Source organism: Helianthus annuus, chromosome 16 (assembly GCF_002127325.2).
Source record: "Helianthus annuus cultivar XRQ/B chromosome 16, HanXRQr2.0-SUNRISE, whole genome shotgun sequence".
Classification (NCBI taxonomy): Eukaryota; Viridiplantae; Streptophyta; class Magnoliopsida; order Asterales; family Asteraceae; genus Helianthus; species Helianthus annuus.
Genome location: NC_035448.2, coordinates 188,088,153 through 188,108,355, shown reverse-complemented (window position 1 = coordinate 188,108,355; position 20,203 = coordinate 188,088,153). Strand labels below are relative to the sequence as shown.

At 37.3% G+C, this 20,203-nt stretch overlaps 2 protein-coding genes across 2 annotated transcripts; both read left to right on the top strand.

Moving 5' to 3' along the window:
• Positions 1 to 704: 704 nt before the first annotated feature.
• Positions 705 to 6,643, top strand: LOC110918730 (alpha,alpha-trehalose-phosphate synthase [UDP-forming] 6). The gene is made up of 5 exons (XM_022163010.2): positions 705 to 956; positions 1,679 to 3,692; positions 3,874 to 4,147; positions 5,214 to 5,636; positions 6,598 to 6,643. The coding sequence occupies exons 2-4, from the start codon at positions 1,684 to 1,686 to the stop codon at positions 5,514 to 5,516; spliced, it is 2,586 nt and encodes an 861-aa protein (XP_022018702.1). The 5' UTR covers positions 705 to 956; positions 1,679 to 1,683; the 3' UTR covers positions 5,517 to 5,636; positions 6,598 to 6,643.
• Positions 6,644 to 14,482: 7,839 nt separating this feature from the next.
• On the top strand, positions 14,483 to 17,211 carry LOC110918729 (pentatricopeptide repeat-containing protein At5g06540). Its single transcript, XM_022163009.2, has 2 exons — positions 14,483 to 14,690; positions 15,344 to 17,211. Exon 2 carries the CDS (start codon positions 15,372 to 15,374, stop codon positions 17,109 to 17,111), a length of 1,740 nt encoding a protein of 579 aa, XP_022018701.1. The 5' UTR covers positions 14,483 to 14,690; positions 15,344 to 15,371; the 3' UTR covers positions 17,112 to 17,211.
• Positions 17,212 to 20,203: the final 2,992 nt, after the last annotated feature.

Sequence of the window (20,203 nt, the reverse complement as noted above, 5' to 3'; positions counted from 1 at the left end):
GCCACCACAACCCTGCCACCACCGCCACAGCCCTGCCACCACCGCCACAGCCCTGCCACCACCGCCACCACAGCCCTGCCACCGTGAAGATTCTGGCCAAGAAAAACGAACCATTAACGGCTGGAACGACGTGTTGACTGATTCCGGCCACTGTGAAGATTCCGGCGAAGTTGCAGGTTCGGTTCCGGCTAAAATCGATGTGTTTGAGCATTGTGAAGGGTGTAAAATGTTGGTGGGGATCTAAGGTGGCAGGGCTGTGGTGGCGGTGGCAGGGCTGTGGTGGCGGTGTGGCGGTGGTGGCGGTGGTGGCAGTGGCTGTGGTGGCGGTGGTGGCTGTGGTGGCGGTGGTGGCTGTAGTGGCTGTGGTGGCGGTGGTGGCGGTGGTGGCGGTGGTGGCAGCGGAGTGGTGGTGGTGGCAGGACTAGTGGTGGTGGTGTTACAAATTTACACAATCAGTCCTTTATGTTACAAATTTACACAATCAGTCCTTATTTACTAACTGACTTAACTGGGTTATGATTTTTGGACTGAAATGGCACCTTTCCAGAACGTCGGAGAGGAAAATGGCGCATTTTTAAAAAATGGACTGAAATGGCCAAAATAACCAAACCACAGGGACGAAAATGACAGTTAACTCTTATTTATTTTATATACCTTTCTCCCTTGAATTGAAATTGAAAAATAGTCAAAACAAAACAAGAAAAACAACCTGGTAACTTCTCCATCTTTTCTTGCAAATTCCTCATATGTCTTTTGCATTTAATGAGACACATATAACCTCTATTTACTACCATGTGGGCATTCTAGTTCCCTGATCTAAAACTAAAAACCCACTCTAGGGTTTCATTTCATTTTCACAAATTCCCTCACTTTTACCCAACTTTTCTCTTCCTAAATCACCCATCTTTGTCACAATTTGTCCATATTTGCTGTTTGTGGATCTACTGTTGTTTAAGGTAATTTCTTTAATCGTCTCTTTTCTTGCTTCTGTTGTTACTGATCAATTTAGGTAAAAAATACTGTCTTTTTCATCTGGGTTTTTTGGATTTGTAGTTGACATGATGAGTTTAGTTAGAAAAGACTGTCTTTTTCATCTGGGTTTTCTAAATTTGTAGTTGTAATGATGAATTTAGTTAAAAAAGATCTGTCTTTTTCATCTGGGGTTTTCAAATTTGTAGTTAAAATGATGAATTTAGTTTAAAGAGTGTCCTTTTGATCTGGGTTTTTATTTTATTTTATTTTTAATTTGTAGTTAAAATGATGAATTTAGGTAAAAAAGAATGTCTTTTTCATCTGTTTTTTTTTTTTAATTTTTTTTTAATTTGTAGTTAAAATGGTTTCAAGATTCATTCCCCTCTTTACTTGCTTCTGTAAGTGATCAATTTAGGGCAAAAAGATTGTTTTTTTCATCTGGGTTTTTCAAATTTGTAGTTAAAATGATGAATTTGTGTCAAAAAGATTGTCTTTTTAATCTGGGTTTTTTAATTTTTTACTTAAATTGATGAATTATGTTAAAAAGATTGTCTATTTCATCTGAGTATTTTAAATTTGTAGTTAAAATGATGAATTTAGGTCAAAAAGATTGTCTTTTTAATCTGGGTATTTAAAATTTGTAGTTACAATGATGAATTTAACTCAAAAAGATTGTCTTCTTAATCTGGGTTTCTTAAATTTGTAGTTAAAATGGTGTCAAGATCATACTCAAACCTGTTAGATCTTGCCTCCGGCGAGTTTCCATCATCGTCGTTCACCCGTATGACCCGACAAATTCCCCGTATTATGACCGTTGCCGGCATAATCTCCGACATAGACGACGACCGGTCCGAGAGTGTATGCTCGGACATATCATCATCCTCAGTCCAACACGACCGTTTGATCATCGTAGCCAACCAACTCCCAATCAAAGCTCACCGGAAAACCGATGGTTCTAGAGGTTACACTTTCAGTTGGGACGAAAACTCACTTCTATTGCAGTTAAAAGACGGTTTAGGTGACGAAGATATCGATGTTATATACGTTGGTTGTTTGAAAGAAGATATTCATCCAAATGAACAAGATGAAGTTTCTCAAACCCTTTTAGAAACTTTCAAATGTGTGCCTACGTTCTTACCACCCGAGTTGTTTACGCGGTTCTATCATGGGTTTTGTAAGCAACATCTATGGCCTCTGTTTCATTACATGTTACCCTTGTCACCGGATCTCGGTGGTCGGTTTAATCGGTCGTTATGGCAAGCTTACGTGTCGGTTAACAAGATTTTCGCTGATAGGATCATGGAAGTGATTAACCCGGAAGACGATTTCGTTTGGATCCACGATTACCATCTCATGGTGTTGCCAACGTTTTTGCGTAAACGGTTTAATCGGGTTAAACTTGGGTTTTTCTTGCATAGCCCGTTCCCATCATCCGAGATTTATAAAACTTTGCCTGTTAGAGATGAGTTGCTTAGAGCTCTGTTGAATTCGGATCTGATCGGGTTCCATACTTTCGACTACGCGCGACATTTCCTTTCATGTTGCAGTCGGTTGTTAGGGATTTCGTATGAATCGAAGCGGGGGTATATAAGTTTGGAATATTACGGACGAACGGTTACCATCAAGATTCTACCAGTCGGTATTCATATGAACCAGCTTCAATCCGTGTTGAACCTTCCGGAAACCGAATCGAAGGTTTCCGAGCTCGTTAACCAGTTTCAAAACCAGGGGAAAACGATGTTGTTGGGTGTTGACGATCTCGATATATTTAAAGGTATTAGCTTGAAGCTTCTAGCAATGGAACAACTATTGATTCAACATCCCGAGTGGCAAGGAAAAGTCGTGTTGGTACAAATCGCGAATCCCGCTAGAGGAACCGGAAAAGACGTAAAAGAGGTCAAAACCGAGAGTTACTCGACAGTCAAACGAATTAATGCGACATTCGGTAGGCCCGGGTACGACCCCGTTATTTTAATCGACGAGCCGCTTAAGTTTTACGAGCGCGTGGCGTATTACGTAGTGGCGGAATGTTGTTTAGTGACGGCTGTGCGAGACGGGATGAATCTTATACCCTACGAATACGTTATCAGCCGTCAAGGAAACGAGCGGCTCGATAAGGTCCTAGGTTTACAACCTTCTACACCGAAAAAAAGCATGTTGGTTGTTTCCGAGTTCATCGGTTGTTCACCGTCTTTAAGTGGCGCGATTCGGGTCAACCCGTGGAACATTGACGCGGTTGCAGACGCGATGGATTGTGCGTTGGAATTAAGCGAGGCCGAGAAGCAGCTGCGACATGAAAAACATTATAAATACGTTAGTAGCCATGACGTCGGATACTGGGCTCATAGTTTTTTTCAAGATTTAGAACGAACGTGTAAAGATCACGTGAGAAGAAGGTGTTGGGGGATTGGATTCGGGTTGAGTTTTAGAGTGGTTGCGTTAGATTTGAACTTCCGAAAGCTTTCGATGGAACACATAGTTTCGGCTTATAAACGAACTACAACACGAGCTATACTTTTGGACTATGATGGTACTTTAATGCCGCAATCTTCGATCGATAAAAGCCCGAGTTCTAAAACAATAGAAATGCTCAACACTTTGTGTCGAGATAAAAACAATATGGTTTTTGTCGTGAGTGCCAAGAGCCGAGAAACGCTTGCGGAATGGTTTGACGATTGTGATAAGCTCGGGCTTGCCGCTGAGCATGGGTGTTTCCTTAGGTACTTGTATTTTCTGTTTTTTCATTTGTACTATAGGTGACAAAATGGGCGAGTGGGTTGGGTAACAGGCGGTCTAAACGGGCTTCATTGACCCAAAACGGTTTTTTTTTTTTTTTTTTTTTTTTTTTTTTTGAAATGTTAATTTGCAAGCTACTGATTACATTTTGTGTGGTGAATTTAGGCTGAAGCGTGACGAGGAATGGGAAACCTGCGTACAAATTGAAGAATGTGGGTGGAAACAGAACGCTCGACCCGTTATGACCCTTTATACCGAGACCACTGACGGGTCAACCATTGAAGATAAAGAAACCGCCATGGTCTGGTCTTATGAAGATGCTGACCCTGATTTCGGAACTTGTCAAGCCAAAGAGCTTCTAGATCATCTCGAAAGTGTGCTTGCAAACGAACCCGTTACAGTGAAAAGAGGGCAGAGCTGTGTCGAGGTCAAACCGCAGGTATAAGTTGAATACTTTTAATCAAATGAATAATGGTTTGCACGGTTCGGTTCGGTTCAGTTCAGTTTTTTGGTAAAACCGAAACCAAAATGTTCAGTTTTCGGTTTTAGCAATGGCTCGGTTCGGTTTTTGGAACAAAATTATGTAAAATTAAAAAATAAAAAGTATAATCCAAGATTTAAGAATCTTTCTTATAAGTTTACAGTTTAAGTTATATTATATTTAACCTTTTTAATTAATATTGCTCACATAAATATAACCTATTTTAATCTATTTTTATGTTTCTCCAAATTTTTATTAACACATTTTCTTTTATAATACTTTGAAAATCATTTAACTTTTATGTTAATTTTGTTAAGTCTTGTAGGCAATGGATAAATCATTTCCAAGATAAATAGCTATGTTAATTTTTTTATTATTTTATTATAACCACTTAACATTCAAGAATAAAATTAATAATTCCTAAATCAATATATAATAAAGAGTGAATTTCAAGAATTGTCCTTTATCTTTATACTCATTTTCAGTCGTTGTCCTTTATGTTCAAAATTGACGAGTTTTGTCCTTTATGTTTTCATATCATACACGTTTTGTCCTTTAGGCCTAACCCAGTTAGTTTTTTCAGTTAAATTTGGTCATGTGCTTTGCACATGAGGGCATTTTTGTCAATTCAAAGGTAAGTTCAACGGCAGATTTACAGCTCAAAGCTTCTGCAACTTTTGAATTGACAAAAATGCCCTCATGTGCAAAGCACATGACCAAATTTAACTGAAAAAACTAACTGGGTTAGGCCTAAAGGACAAAACGTGTATGATATGAAAACATAAAGGACAAAACTCGTCAAGTTTGAACATAAAGGACAACGCCTGAAAATGGGTATAAAGATAAAGGACAAACCTTGAAATTCACTCTATAATAAACATTAAAAAAATGATTTTTTAGGTTATTCGGTTCGGTTTTTTATGCGGTTCGTTTTTTTTTTCAGTTTCTCGGTTTTTCCGGTTTTCTGCTCACCGCTAATACTTTGTTTTAAGTAAATAATACCAAATGTTAAATGCGCATGCAGGGCGTAAGCAAGGGGTTGGTGGCGAAGCGACTGTTGACCACGATGCACGACAGAGGAATGATACCGGATTTCGTGTTGTGTATAGGCGATGATCGGTCGGATGAAGATATGTTTGAGGTGATTACTAGTTCTGTAGCTTCAGGGGAATTGATTTCTCCAAAAGCCGAAGTTTTTGCGTGTACGGTTGGGAATAAACCGAGTAAGGCCAAGTATTATCTTGATGACACGGTTGAGATTGGTCGATTGATGCAAGGATTGGCTTCAGTTTCCGAACAATCGGTCAATGTTTTTGCTTTCGAGTGATGGCGGGTTTACAGTTTACACATCTAGAAAGTATGTACATATTTTTATGTTATGTTGTTTGGCTTGTAATTGTAATTTGAATGGGACGATGGTGATTCGCTCTCAACGTTGTTGTTAAGAGTTCAAATCACGTTAGCAACGACGTTAAAAGTATTTTAGTTCTTAGTTTGTTATTTACTTAGTGAAGGGGTATGGTCCCAAAAAGCCGCGCAGACCTTCCTTTAGGTCGCGCGCGGGACCATACTCCTTATTCAACAAGACAATCAATCTTAGTCTCGCGCGGGTCACTTCAGCAAGGACTAAACTCGCGCGAGGTCCAGACAAGAAAGAACATCAGTTTTGTACTTAAGCGTTCTGAATAAGAGCCTTCAGCCACCTGTAACCCTGCGCCGGCTAGTTACGTGCTCAGCAAGGGTCGCGCAGGGGTAGAGCGCATGGCCACTTCAGAAAGTACACAAGGTACAAGTGGACGAAGAAAAGAGCCAATCCGCGTCCTCCAGGCTGTGCTCAATCGTGCTCCACGATCGTCTGACGTGCAGGAGACAGAGAGTACAAAAGGACGCCTACGTGGCACCAATCAGGGGGCGGCGACACCTGCCCCACGATCTCCACTTACCTGCTGATGGCAGAGGGACAACAAGGCCGACAACAGGGACACGTGGCTCCAATCAAGGTGCACCAACACCGGATAACTTCTAGAAGGCACTAACGGTCGATACTAGTGAGACAAGAAGGATATTCTCTGTTGTCGCCTTCCGGCCCAAGGCCCATCAGCCCATCTCTCCTTACACCTCTCCGGCTATAAATAGGGACCTTCATTCACAGGTTGATTCATTATGTTCTCTTCACTCTCACTCTTACCACACACTTATTTCCTCAAAGCAGATACTTATTCTCACGCCGGAGTCTGGTTAAGAGGGAAACCCCCATATTCCCCTCTTAACGAGCTAACGGTGTTCTGTTTTGCAAGAGAATCGGATCATTAAGGAGCTCAGGAAAGTTTAAGAAGATTAACCACTATGAAAGGAACATAAACCAAACTAATTAACTCTAAAATTAGTTCCGTGTTTCTTCACTTAGGGTTTACTTTTAGTAGGTTATACGAGCTTGTATGAGTATGAAGTGTATACATTCGCGTAAATTCTTCTGTCTGTGTGAGATAAATCGAGATGTGAGAGAGAGTTGATTTACGGCTAGTGAAGTTTCTTTTTCCTTGACGCGTTTTATACGTTGTAGTCGGGTGATTTCCTCGGCTTGGAAACGATGATCACTGTTTAACATGATGCTTTGCCGAAATCTACGGCTTGAGCTTCATAGCCTTTTATCCGTCCTACTATTGTTTAACTTACCGTCAATGTCATCCTTCGTATATCTTTCAACCAACCTAGTGCAAGATCAACATGCATGTGTATTGCAATTGGTATTCATTTTGTTTCGGAAAAGTTTGTGATAGGTCGACTTCGAGTCCTACATGCCTCGGAAGAATCGCATAACACAGACAAGTAGCGGACCCAGGAAATATTTTTAATGGGTGCGAATGATAGGTTTACCAAATTTTCAAGGGATGGTGACGGGATTTTGCCCAGTGTCAGGGTGACCTAGTAAGGGGGTTGGGTGGGCGGATGCACCTCTTGAAAAAACCTAATATACTTTGAGGGGATCAAGTGGTCCTTGGTCTAGATCACAACAATAAAAATGCAAATTATCTTGCGGGAATCACTCCATGGATTTTCACAAGTTAGTGACAATGTCATTATCTTCTAAAAGTTATGTATTTATATATAGGCCAAGGACCACCTCTTACGTATGATCTATGATCTCTACAACTTTATTTGAGATAGAACCCACCTCCATAATGATGATTTTGCCAAGACAGATAGATAGATACATGGGGTAGTAAGTTCAAGCTTGTCTTGTTTAATTTGCGGGAGCTTGATCTCGGCTTGTTTCGAGCTCTACATCAAAAGCTAGAGCCAAGCTCGTTCATAAATTTTCAGGCTTGAGTTATGCTCGTTTATTAAATACTTAACTATTTCATTTATAGGAGATGACTCATAAGAAAACTAGTTTAAATGAGAAAACCAAAAAACTAACTAAAAAAGCTTAAAAAACATACCAATTTTTTTTTTAAATTTTTATAAAAAAATCGCAGGTTTTTATGCATGGAAAAAAATTTCAAAAAAAAAATAATTTTTTTTGTTGTATTGCACATGTGCTGTGCACTATTACGGATATAGTACACATGTGTAGTACACATATAAATGTGCAGTACAACAAATTTTTTTTTGAAATTTTTTTTATATATAAAACTAGCGATTTTTTTATAAAAAAGTTGTAAAAAAATTGGTATGTTTTTTAAGTTTTTTTAGTTAGTTTTCTAGTTTTCTCATTTATATATAGTTTTCTCATGATCCTCTCCCTTCATTTATATATATATATATATATATATATATATATATATAGAGTAAGGTTAACATACAAAAAGCCTTATCATACATCACGTAGGAGACAATGGTAACCGTTGGATCAGGGGTATAATCACGCATGGGACCACATAATCACGCATGGGACCACATAATCACGCATGGGACTATAATCACGCACGTTCTATGATAATAACGCACGTTATATTTTTTTGTCATGTATGTTAATGTAGGTTAAGCCTTGAAGTACATTATACTTTCTCTATATATATATATATATATATATATATATATATAGGGTAGGGATATGGTAAAAAGTGTCCAAAGTGTAAGAAGTGTAAGAAGTGTTTTAAACCATTGGATCTTTGATCCAATGGTTGAGATCAATAGGGTATTAAAATGTAAATTGTGTTTTAATTAGAATGGGCTTTTGTAAAATTGAAGGGCAATAGTGTTTTTTCCATTCTTTCAAATATGGTAACCGTATCCTACACAACCAAAACCCCCTATCAATCTCCTAAAAACAAGCGACGTTCCCGTCAAAGCAAGAGTTTTATACTTTCCGGATACTTTCGTCTATCAAACTACATTGCAAAGAAGCAGAGAAGAGTTTTATAGGTAAACGGAGAAGGGTTCGTCGTCAAAATCCAGTTGAACGTAAAGGTGTTTTATTTTTCACTAATCAGATGACAATGGTGTTCTATTAACAGGAGAATCAAGGATCAACGAGTGTTATATGGACCCAAAAAAAGGAACTATGAAGCCAGCAGGTTCGAAGAGGAAGCGAGAATTATCCGTGGCGAAACCAGGTTAGTGTTTTATTAGTGATTTGATGTTCGGTAAATGGCATAGTGTTTTATTAGTGTTTTATTAGCTATTTGAAGTGTTTTAGGGTTTACTGGTTAGTACTTTAGGGTTTTATAAAGGATTATTGGGTGTAATATGTTATGTAAATGAGATAATAGTGTAGTATAATCAGTAGACTTCGGTTTGTTTTAAATGTGGACGAATTGTAAATCGGTCTGTTCTTTGGCATCTCTGTTTTTATTACTGCAGGGTTTTTTAAAATTGGGGTTTTAGAAGTATAGTGTCTTATGAAAGAATATAGGGGGTTTTAGTGGGTGTCTTCTCTGTTTTGATTACTGCAGGGTGTTTTAAAATGGGTTTTTTAAAAATGTAGTGTCTTATGAAAGAAGAAAGGGGGTTTGAGAAAAATAGTGTCGTATGAAAGAAATGTAGTGACCTATGATAAAGGGGGTTTTAAATTTGTCTGATTGCATAAAGCACTACAATATTTGCATAAGCCTCAATATTTGTGATGAATACTTTAGTGCATACCTTAGTGCACACTAGACTTCTGAAGTTAATGAATACTTTAGTGCATACCTTAGTGTAAAAAACACTAAATTTTGCATAAAACACTTTATATGCATAAAACACTTTATATGCATAAAACACTACAAGTATTGCATAAAACACTTTATATGCATAAAACACTACAAATATTGCATAAAACCCCAGAATTCTGTTGTTTGTAGAGTGTTATATGGAAATGGTTGTAGATGGTGACAGTATTGCATAACAAACTAGACTTCTGTAATTAATGAATACCTTAGTGTAACACCCCGTGTTTTCCAAAAAGTCAAAGTCAAAGTCAAGTGTTGACTGTTATTGGAATTAAAGATTAATAAAGATTAATTTCATTTTAGTTTCATTTTGATTTTCATATTATTTGGAGTAAGTGTTGTATAATCAAACTAATCGACCGATAATCGAACTGTGAATCAACGACCGACTGTGAATGATAGGAAGTAACAATGCAATAAAGCTAGTCAATCAATAATCAAGCTAATCAAATCAATCATCAAACTCTAGTGTGGGGATTTTAGTACTTTTTATACGTGTGTGTGTGCCTTATGTGTTACTTGTGCATGCTTACTTTTGTGTTAAAGTGTGTGGTGAATCAATCAAATCAATCAAGACTCAAAGGTGAATCAAACTCAATGGAAATCGAACCCGAAATGGTTGTAAGGATGCTCGTATGTTAGATGTAGTAGTTGGGACTAAAAGTAATTTGATTAAAAATTCTATCATCCTCAAATCATCGTTCATCGAACTCGAAATATCAAAAATCGTCGCAAAACACTCGAAACCAAGCAAGCCGATCGAACAGGGCAACCTGATCGAACAGGCAAGCCGATCGAACAGGGCAACCTGATCGAACAGGCTAGCCGATCGAACAGGGCAACCTGATCGAACAGGCTAGCCGATCGAACAGGCTGTTCGATCGGACAGCTGCTCGATCAGGAATGCTGTTCGATCAGCTGACCCTTTCCTCTTTTGGAAGCCTATAAATAGGGCTGTCCTTGTCAAACTTTCCACTTTTGGAAAAGCTCTGACCGACCAGCCTCTTCTTCTCACTAAATCCCAGATTTCTCTCAAACCGGTAAGCATTTCGCTCTAATCTTTGTACGTTTTTGTTCATTAATCGATCCTCCATCTTTCTATCTTTCAAAATCTGAATTTCATCCATGAAATCACCAAGATCTAGGTGTTCTTGAGTGATGTCATCATGGTGTTCTTGGTGTTCATCAAGAACTTCATGTTCTTGACTTCATTCAACCATGAATAAGCTAGATCTAACCGATTTCCACATCAATAACTTAAAATCTACCAAAGATCTTAACATTTCACGGTGGAAAAGGATTGGAAGATGGGTTTTCATCTATCTTTCAACTCTTTTACACTCAAACCGGTGAAAACGAAGCTTGAACCGATTTATAAATCAATCTAAACAAACACATGGCTCAAGATTCGGGTTCTACCGAGAGATATACCGATTTCGGGTTAAACGTTAAACTTGGGTTCCAAACCATCTCTGACCGAGTTTGGGTGATTCCTGCTCGAGTCGGTAGGCTAAGTGGGGACTTCAGTTTTGTGGTTCAACTCGTAGTCAAAATATCTCTAAAACATCAGCAATTAACGGGAATAACCAAGTGTTAAGTGATAGGTTAACCGAATCGAGAAGCTGGCCGAACGGCTAGGCTGTTCGATCGAACAGCCCAACCGAACGACTATGCCAGCCGATCGGCTAGGCTAACCGATCGACTAGCACTTAGACCCACCAACTCACAAAAGTGTAGTATTGACGAGGTACTGTTCGATCGACTACGCCACTCGATTGTAATCATTACTGCTCGAATCATGAGATACTATACTTCAAACACTTAGACTTTTCGAAACATTGGAATGTCACCCGATCGAGCATGCCAACCGATCGAGTGACATATTTGAAAACAATGAAGTGCTAGCCGATCGGTTGGACTAACCGATCGAACAGCTGTTCGATCGGCCAACTTGAAAGGTAGTACAAACCATCATACACAAACACATCCTTCTCATCAAAGGAAGAAACAATCCACTTGAAGGAACCAGCCGATCGAGCCAGCCGGCCGATCGAATGGATGTTCGAACGGACTTTCAAACCAATCGAACAGCCCACTCGATCGAACTGCTGTCCGATCGAATGGCCTACTCGATCCAAGTACATTGTTTACTTTTTCCGCGTTACTCATCGTTGTGTTATCGAACTATTCAGGCTAACCTATTCTCAGTGCTCCCTTCAATCCACGATCAACCACAGTGAGTATACTCGATCCCTTTTTGCTTTCAGCACTTTTGGGTGTTACATACGTAATCTATCAAATTCACAAACAACACAAACTATTTGAACGCTAACCTACTTGCATGTATTACTTGTCTAAATGATTGCTGTTTATTATGTTTACACGTGGAGTGCTATCTGCCTGCTTTAGCAACGTAGTACTATAGTTTGGACTCAGCACCCGTTCACACGGGGGTTGCTAAGGACAATTACTTGCATGGATTACGGTGGTAATCATGTATTGCGAACTGTCTCGGACAGTCAACTTGAAGTCATTGGTATCGATGGTCCCATGTTGATAATTTACATGCATCGTTTGCCCTTGTGTACGTGCTTGGTTATGCGTAAACTATTCGAACTCTATATGCTATTATCAAACTTGTGTACTCACCTTTACATTATATGTATTGACTTTTATTTTAACGTATGTGACAGGTGTTTAAGCTACTAGCGTGCTAGGGAAGCGAGGCAATAATAAGCTTCTAGGAGCTTGTGACCTTAGGACAGTGTCCATATACCTGCTCCAGGGCCATAATTATCTGTAGATCTTGTACTGGCACCTGTAGTCAGTAAGATCTATAGTTAGCCGTCTAGAAGTCTTAAAACAATATTTACATTCGGTCTGTAATAATTAAGAATTTGAGTTGTCGGAACAGTTCCCATATTGTTTAGTTGATTTCTATGATAACTTGTTATTGTTTGGGACACGGTATGGGACGTGTTATATAACTGAATTGTATGATAGTTGTTGTGGAAACTTCTGAACAATCTGTTTCGCTCAGTGCCGCGCCCCGATGATTCCGCCATCGGTTGGGGTGTGACACTTAGTGCATACTTTAGTGCAAAAATACACTTTATTTGCATAAAACACTTCTGTTTCTGACACAGTGTTAAACTTAAATGGTGGTTTTGAAATAGAGTATGTTGAGTAGTTTATTGCATATAACACAGCTAGTCTTATCATTTCGTATAATTTGAAATTCCTGGTTCGATAACTAATTGTAAAAAGGATTTAATTTTAGTCCGGAGAAGCGGCCGAATACCAAAAATCAAAATGGGAAAGGGATTCCATAACACAATTGGACAAAGCATCCAGTTGAGCGATTCAGATAATGATAACGAAATGCAAAAAGGTATACGTAAAAAAAAAAAAATTAACTACGCATGTAAAAAACAGTTTGTGTACACTTTACTTTTAATAATTTGTTATGCACTATGACGTTTTGTCGGAATTCTTGCACCAAGTCTCACCAACAAAAAAGTACGACACTTTAATTATATTGAATTTGCTGTTTTAAAGTATTAAAAGGACTTTCGGTGTAATTTCGTTATTTAAACGACAGCGCCTGCAATTTGACTCAAACTTAAACTTAAAGAACGTAAAATGCAATTTACTCTAAATTTTATATCAAAAGATATATATAAAACATTTATTATATAATTTTATATAGATACAAAATCCATGGAAGGGAATAGACGAATAGTGCTAGGCAGAAAATTCATGGAAGAGAATAGCGCCAGGCAGCTGTCTGACACTTCACCATTGGCCAAAACAAATTACGATTTTACCCCAATTTAGAATTATGATTTTGCCCCAGTTCAGGATTACGATTTTACAGTCTTGCCATCGTTGTAGATTTTGACACATAACGATTATACCCCAAGCAAATTTACGAGATTGCCCCCAGTTCAAAATTACAATGTCGCCATCGGTGTAGCTTTTGACAAATTACGATTTTACCCCAGTCAAACCTACGATTTTCCCCCGGTTCAAAATTACAGTTTTGCCGTCGATTTCATTTGTTATTTTTGCAAACCTATGATAGCATTTTGTTTTAATTAATTGACTCGATATAATTTTTATTCGATATGACTCGCTAATTGTTCAAGACAGCTCCTTTTCAACCCTTATTAAAACACTGTCAAAAACTTTTTATAAATCATTAAGTTAAAAGGAGCCCAAAATCTATACATATAATAAAAGAAACCATGTTAGGGACACTTGTCATTATTCTGGACCATCCTTAATTATAGGTAAGAATTATTTAATTTAAATTTTTAAATATTAATTAAATTAATATAAATCTTATCAACTCTAAATTATTTCTATAAACTTAACTTAACTTCAAATCAACTTTAAATCGTAAAGTGTTAGGCCCATTTAAATAAGCCCAAGATAAATCTATTTTATTATTTTAGAAATTAATACTGTTTATTTATTTTAGCATTATCTTTTAGGTTTTTGTATATTCCATGTATATGATGATCTGATTTCTGTATGCATTAGGTTGTTTTTATATTTTATATTTCGTGTATTTGATTTCTTTATGGATGTTTATTTATTTTAGCATTATTTTTTTAGGCTTTTCTATATTTCTTTATGTATTAGGTTATATTTATATTTTATATTTCATGTATTTGATTTCTTTATGGTTTTGCTAGGTTAAAATCTCATATATTACACGGGTTAAATATATAATAAATTGTGAAAAAGAAAAAACTCTTTGTAATTTTATATATTAAATAATAAAAAGTTATATATATAAAAACCATATTGTACCGGTTTAATAAATGTAATTTTATGTACCAAATAATAAAAAAAACTATATCTTTATTGTTAACTATGAGAAATTATATTAAACAACTTATTAACCAAACCAAAAATTTAAAAACGAGATTTTTAAATATATATTGTTTTATTTGTTAATATATACAATTACATTTATTTAACCCGTGTAATAAGCGGGATTTTTAAAGATATATATATTTTTATATTATTTAGTATATACAAATTACATTTGTTTAACCCGTGTAATACACGGGGTTAGTAAGATATAACCCAAACACCCACTACGTTTCAGTGATTCTTTTAACAAAAGCTTTGTAAATTGAAGAAACAAATGAAAGGACGATGGGAGCAATTAATGGATTGAAATCAATTATAGGGCGAAGTCCAATTGAAGACGCGAATTGACTGTTTGCTAATGCTACTCTTCGTTGCTCAACATTTACTCTTCGTTTACTATTGAAGAAAACAGACCGGAAAGTTTATAACAAACAACATCTGCGATAGCTGCTCCGGCCAAGGTGTGTTTCATTATTTTTTAGATGGCTTTTCTCTTTAACCCATTTAAATCGGGTGGGTTTTATGGAGTTGGGTTCGGGTTGCTTGCTACATTGTCAAATGTTGCAGTGCTGATTTGAGTTAGGGATCCTTATTTACCAGTCAAATGCTGCAGTGCTGATTTGATTATATGCTGTGATTTGATTATAGATATAATAAGAGATTGTATATAGTTATAGGCATAGAGTTTTAATAACCCGCCTCAGACTCGTTTTTTAGGCGCCTCACCTTAAGGCGTTATGCTGCTCTTAAGCTAACCCGTTCCAGAGCTAATTGGCACTTTAGTTAACCAGTTTTAGTTGTCAGCGAGTCACCAAAAGTCAATAGCCGCAGCTGCTGCGTTTTCTGTTCTGCGTTAAGCCGTGATGCCCAACCTAACACATTTGTATAATCATTTGGTGCTAATGACTGTTTTTAATGACAATCCACCAACACTCACCAATTCTTTGTTAATGACAAAAACATATTTTACAACTGTTGCTCTGTGTGATGCTGATTTATATGTCAAAGTTGATGATGATGTATATTAACATATAGGTAATGTGTTTTTTTATAATAAATATATAGCAATAAGACCATTACATATATGTAAACCGTTCGTCATATTTCAAAACAGGATCGTGGTGGATCAGCTCCAGCTTTCAATGCTTCCAAAGGGGCTTAATTTCTACATCTCCATGCTCCAATCCTGCATCTCCATCAATCAACTCCATCAACTTCACGCTCAGATCCTCAAGACCCACCTCTCCCACAACCTTTTCCTATTAACCCGTGTAGCACACACTTACCTCAAATTCGGTTACCCAACTGTCGGACAAACATTCATCACCACCATCATCAAGAACCCACCTTTATTCCTCTATAACGAGACCATCAAGTGTTATGCCAAAAGGGGTTGTTACAGAGACTCAATCAATCTTTATTATCACATGGTTGGTAAGGGCTACAAACCGAATGCCTTCACGTTTACCTTTGTTTTGCCTGCTTGTGTTGGATTGAAGTCGGTTACCGATGGCCGGAGAGTTCATGATGATGTTATGTTGTTTGGGTGTGAGTGTAATGAGTTTGTTACGACTGCGTTGATTGATTTTTATGGGAAATGTGGGGAATTGGGTGTCGCACGCCAAGTGTTTGATGAAATGCCGGTGAAGAAAACCGCGAGTTTTAACGCGTTAATGGCGGGGATGGTGTTGGATGAGAAGTTTGATGATGTTTTATTGCTTTTTAATGAGATGAATAAGATGGGAATCGAGGCGGATGCTATGACAATGGTTAGTGTGTTACAATCATGCGCGTATTTGGGTGCATTACAACAGGGACGATGGGCGCATGAGCGCGTTATCCGGACCCGAATGGGGGTCAATGTGTACTTAGGTGCAGCTTTGATTAATATGTATGCTAGATGTGGTAGCATAGACGAGGCCCGCCAAGTGTTTGATAAAATGCCGCAAAGAGATATCGTTACTTGGACAGCAATTATATGCGGGTATGGAATGCACGGTCTCGCCCACCTTTCGGAATCTCTTTTCGTTCAAATGGTAAGCAATGGGTTAAAACCGGACGCTGTGACGTTTGTTGGAGTTTTAGCGGGTTTTAGTCACAACGGCATGGTTGAAAAAGGGAGGTATTATTTTAATAAAATGTCAAACGAGTTTGGCGTAAAACCATCCTTAGAACATTATAGCTGCATGGTTGACATGCTCGGTAGGGCTGGCCGGTTAAAAGAAGCCGAAGAGCTTATAAGAAACATGTACGTACAACCCGATTCCAAGATATGGGGCGGGCTGTTAAACGCGTGCAAGATTCATAAAAATTACAAAATGGCCGAAAGAGTCGTGCCCGAGATTCTAAAACTGGATCCGACTAACGCGGGATGGCACGTGCTCATGTCGAACATCTACGCAACTTCCGGAAAATGGGACCAGGTAGCGAAAACGAGACGAAACATGAAAGAAAAAAAGTTGGAAAAATCACCGGGTTGGAGCTCGATTGAACTTGCGGGACAAATTCACACGTTTCTTGCGTTTGATCACTCACATGACCTGTCGAAAGAGATTTACGAATATCTAAAGGATATAAAACACAAGATGAGAGCCGAAGGTTACGTACCGGAATTAGACGTTGTGTTTGAAAAGGTTGACGATCGGGAAACTAAGGAGGAAATGTTGTTCTATCATAGTGAAAGATTGGCTATAGCGTTTGGGATATTAAGTACGTCAAACGGTGATGTGTTGAGGGTGATGAAGAACTTACGGGTGTGTGTCGATTGCCATAATGTTATTAAGTTTATATCGCGAATCACTTGTCGAGAAATCGTTGTTAGAGATGTTAAAAGATTTCATCATTTTAAGGATGGTGTTTGTAGTTGTGGGGATTTTTGGTAACAATTCATCAAATTGCTCATCAACAGTTAGCTAAATACTTGATGTTTGTATATTCAGAAAATATGTGTTAATATTCATCAGCTAATAGTTTTTGTTTATCTGATCATTATGCTATTCATATCTCATGTTATATGAAGATTAGTATGTTACATATCTGTTATTTTTCATTCCATATCTTTTTGAAATTTAATCCATTAATGATAAATATAGATCTATTGGTGCAATCCGGCTCAAATAATTACTTATAACTCAGATTATCAGGCATATGCATAGTGAAAACATTAAATTAGTTAATGAATTATAAAGTATCAATCATTGCACATGTGTAAGGTCTATAGAGGTGCAAAAAACCGTACTTGGTAAAAAAACATGGAACCGTTTTCTTTAATACCTGGGTATTCTATACCCGAAACCGAATCCGATCCTACCAGTAGGGTATAGATAGCGTATCCATTTTGATATCAATGCAGGCTATGGCATCATCGATCCTCGAAGCGGTGCAGAGGCAAACCCCCACAGCCCTCTTTCCAACTTAACTCTGATGAAGACATTCCGATGCCCCGCTCCCTCACCCTCACCTATTAAACGTAACAGTCCAGAACTCGAGTGGCGGCTCCTAGCACTACACACGAGACGATTTGAAGCAAGCCTGCATCAAATGGATGCATGTTTCTTTTCTTTTCAAGTGAAGTAAAGACTTGCAGTCGTTACCGAATGCTACAACTCCTTTGGTTGTGATCTTGAGGCAGTGGCTGATATCCAGGACTGTGAGATTTGGTAGTGGTTTTATGTGCTTCATTACCATTATACCATTCATTGGCATTTGCAGCACTTTTGGAAAACATCCTTTGAAATAGACATACAACAAGACACTTTTAAAATATTAATTGAACATATCGTTTCGATAATCCTGATTTATACACTATATATGTTTATAAAACTATAAAAGAGGTGTTGGACAAGTCATTCTAACTTGGCCTGGCCCGGCCCGTTTTAAGCCGGTCTAACCTGGCATGGTCTGTTTTAAGCCGGTCGAACCTGGCATGGTCTGTTTTAAGTCGGTCTAACCTGGTTTTAACCGTTTAACGTCGGGATAACCTGGCCCGACCTGTTAAGTCAGTCTAACATGGCTATATATCATAATCATAACTAAGATGGTCAAAAAGTATTAAAAAAAGTATTTGTAGTTCAGTTGAAGCCAGTTGTTTCATTTATATTTAAAATCCTAAATGACGGACTGCGGAGATTATGGTGAACGGGTCAACTGGGTTTCTGCATCCTGCTTGAAAAGAAGGGTGAGTCTAGGGATGAGCTCGGTACCAAACAGTACTGAGAATACCGGTACCTAATACCATTTGCTCATCCCTAGGTGAGTCCACTCACGATGAACATTGTGAAACTTGCGACATTGGGGAAAAGAGAGTACGAGCGGGTCAAATAGGTGTTTCTAGAACGATACATGGCCTAGATTTATGAGCACAATAGTATACTTAATCTTGAGTGATCATGTAGTTGCTTGGTTTTAATTTTTTTTCTTTAAATTTTGGCTATTAGTTGGCTTACTTGCTAACTTTACATCTAACTACGTAGAATTTGCATGCTGGTGGAAAATTTGGGGCGCCAGTAGCGCTTCTAATGTCACGGGTGGCCTACATGGTGTTTGTTTGTCTGTAGTTAACACGCTGTCTAAGGTGCGCTTATCTTAAAGCTTTTAATAGTTACTATCATAAAGATTTATTTGATTGATATTAGAAAATGTATTTGTCAAATGAACACAAATGTGAAGGTGAAATGCTGCACACCTTAGCACCATGGTTGTTGAACAGGTAAATCTTGTTTCTACAGAATCACCATGGTTACTCCAATCTATTGCCATTTTGCTATTTCTGAGTGTTTTGTTTTAAATGAAATGATGAACGTGAGTGAATTTGATTAATAATGTTTATGCATTTTTGTACAGGTTGATTGGGCACAAGCTGGTCTTAAAGCACCCGCTTCATCTGAGAAGACAGTAGTACATCAAATTCGTGAGAACTATGCCACTATAGAGAGGTACCATTCATGAGATTGAATTAATTAAACTGAAAAAATACGTTTCTGGAAGGAAATGGAACACAAAAATGTAGAAAATATGTAGTTGTGAAAATGTAGTACATATTAATAAAAGAAACAAAACACAGCCATAACAAACAATACATAAAATAACAATAAATATATTTTATATTTACATAAGAAACTACCTAATAGATTGTAGGGGTGTGCACGGTTCGGTTCGGTTCGGTTTTTCGGTTTTTAAAACCGTTTGGATTCGGTTTCGGTTATTTCGGTTTTAGCAACGGTTCGGTTCGGTTCGGTTTTTGAAACAAATTATGTAAGATTCAAAACTTAAAAGTATAGTTCAAAGTTTAAGAATCTTTCTTAAATGTAAAATTTAAGTTAAGATATTTCGTCTTTTAAATTAATATTATTCACATAAATATAACTTTCTAATCTATTTTAATGTTACTCCAAAGTTTTTATTAACACGTTTTCTTTTATAATACTTTGAAAACCGTTTAATTTTTATATTAAATTTTGTTAGTTCTTGTAAACAATGGATAATTTTAATGATAAATAAACATGGTAATGTTCTTATTATAAATATTTAAAAAAAAGAATAAAATTAATAATTCTTAGTAGCATGGGTAAACATTTAAACAACTTAAACATAAAAATATATAGATTTGGTATACTATTAAAACTTATTGGTTCGGTTCGGTTATTTTCGGTTATTGAAAATGATTATCCATAAACTTAACCGAAATTCTCGTTTATTAAAAATCCGAAAACCGAACCGTCGGTTTTTGTTTCGGTTCAGTTTTTTCGGTCCGGATTTTTCGGTTATTTCGGTTTTCTGCTCACCCCTAATAGATTGTGTGTCAAATTAGTCACATGAATTTGTTAGGGCTTATCATCTGTAAATAATTAGATATTTCATGCAATTCATGATTAATTATTAGCATAACTCATAATGAAATAAAGGAAAAAGGATTATATATAACGCTAGCATAACTCATCTAGTCATCTGGATGTTTGTCTAGAAAGCCCTATGA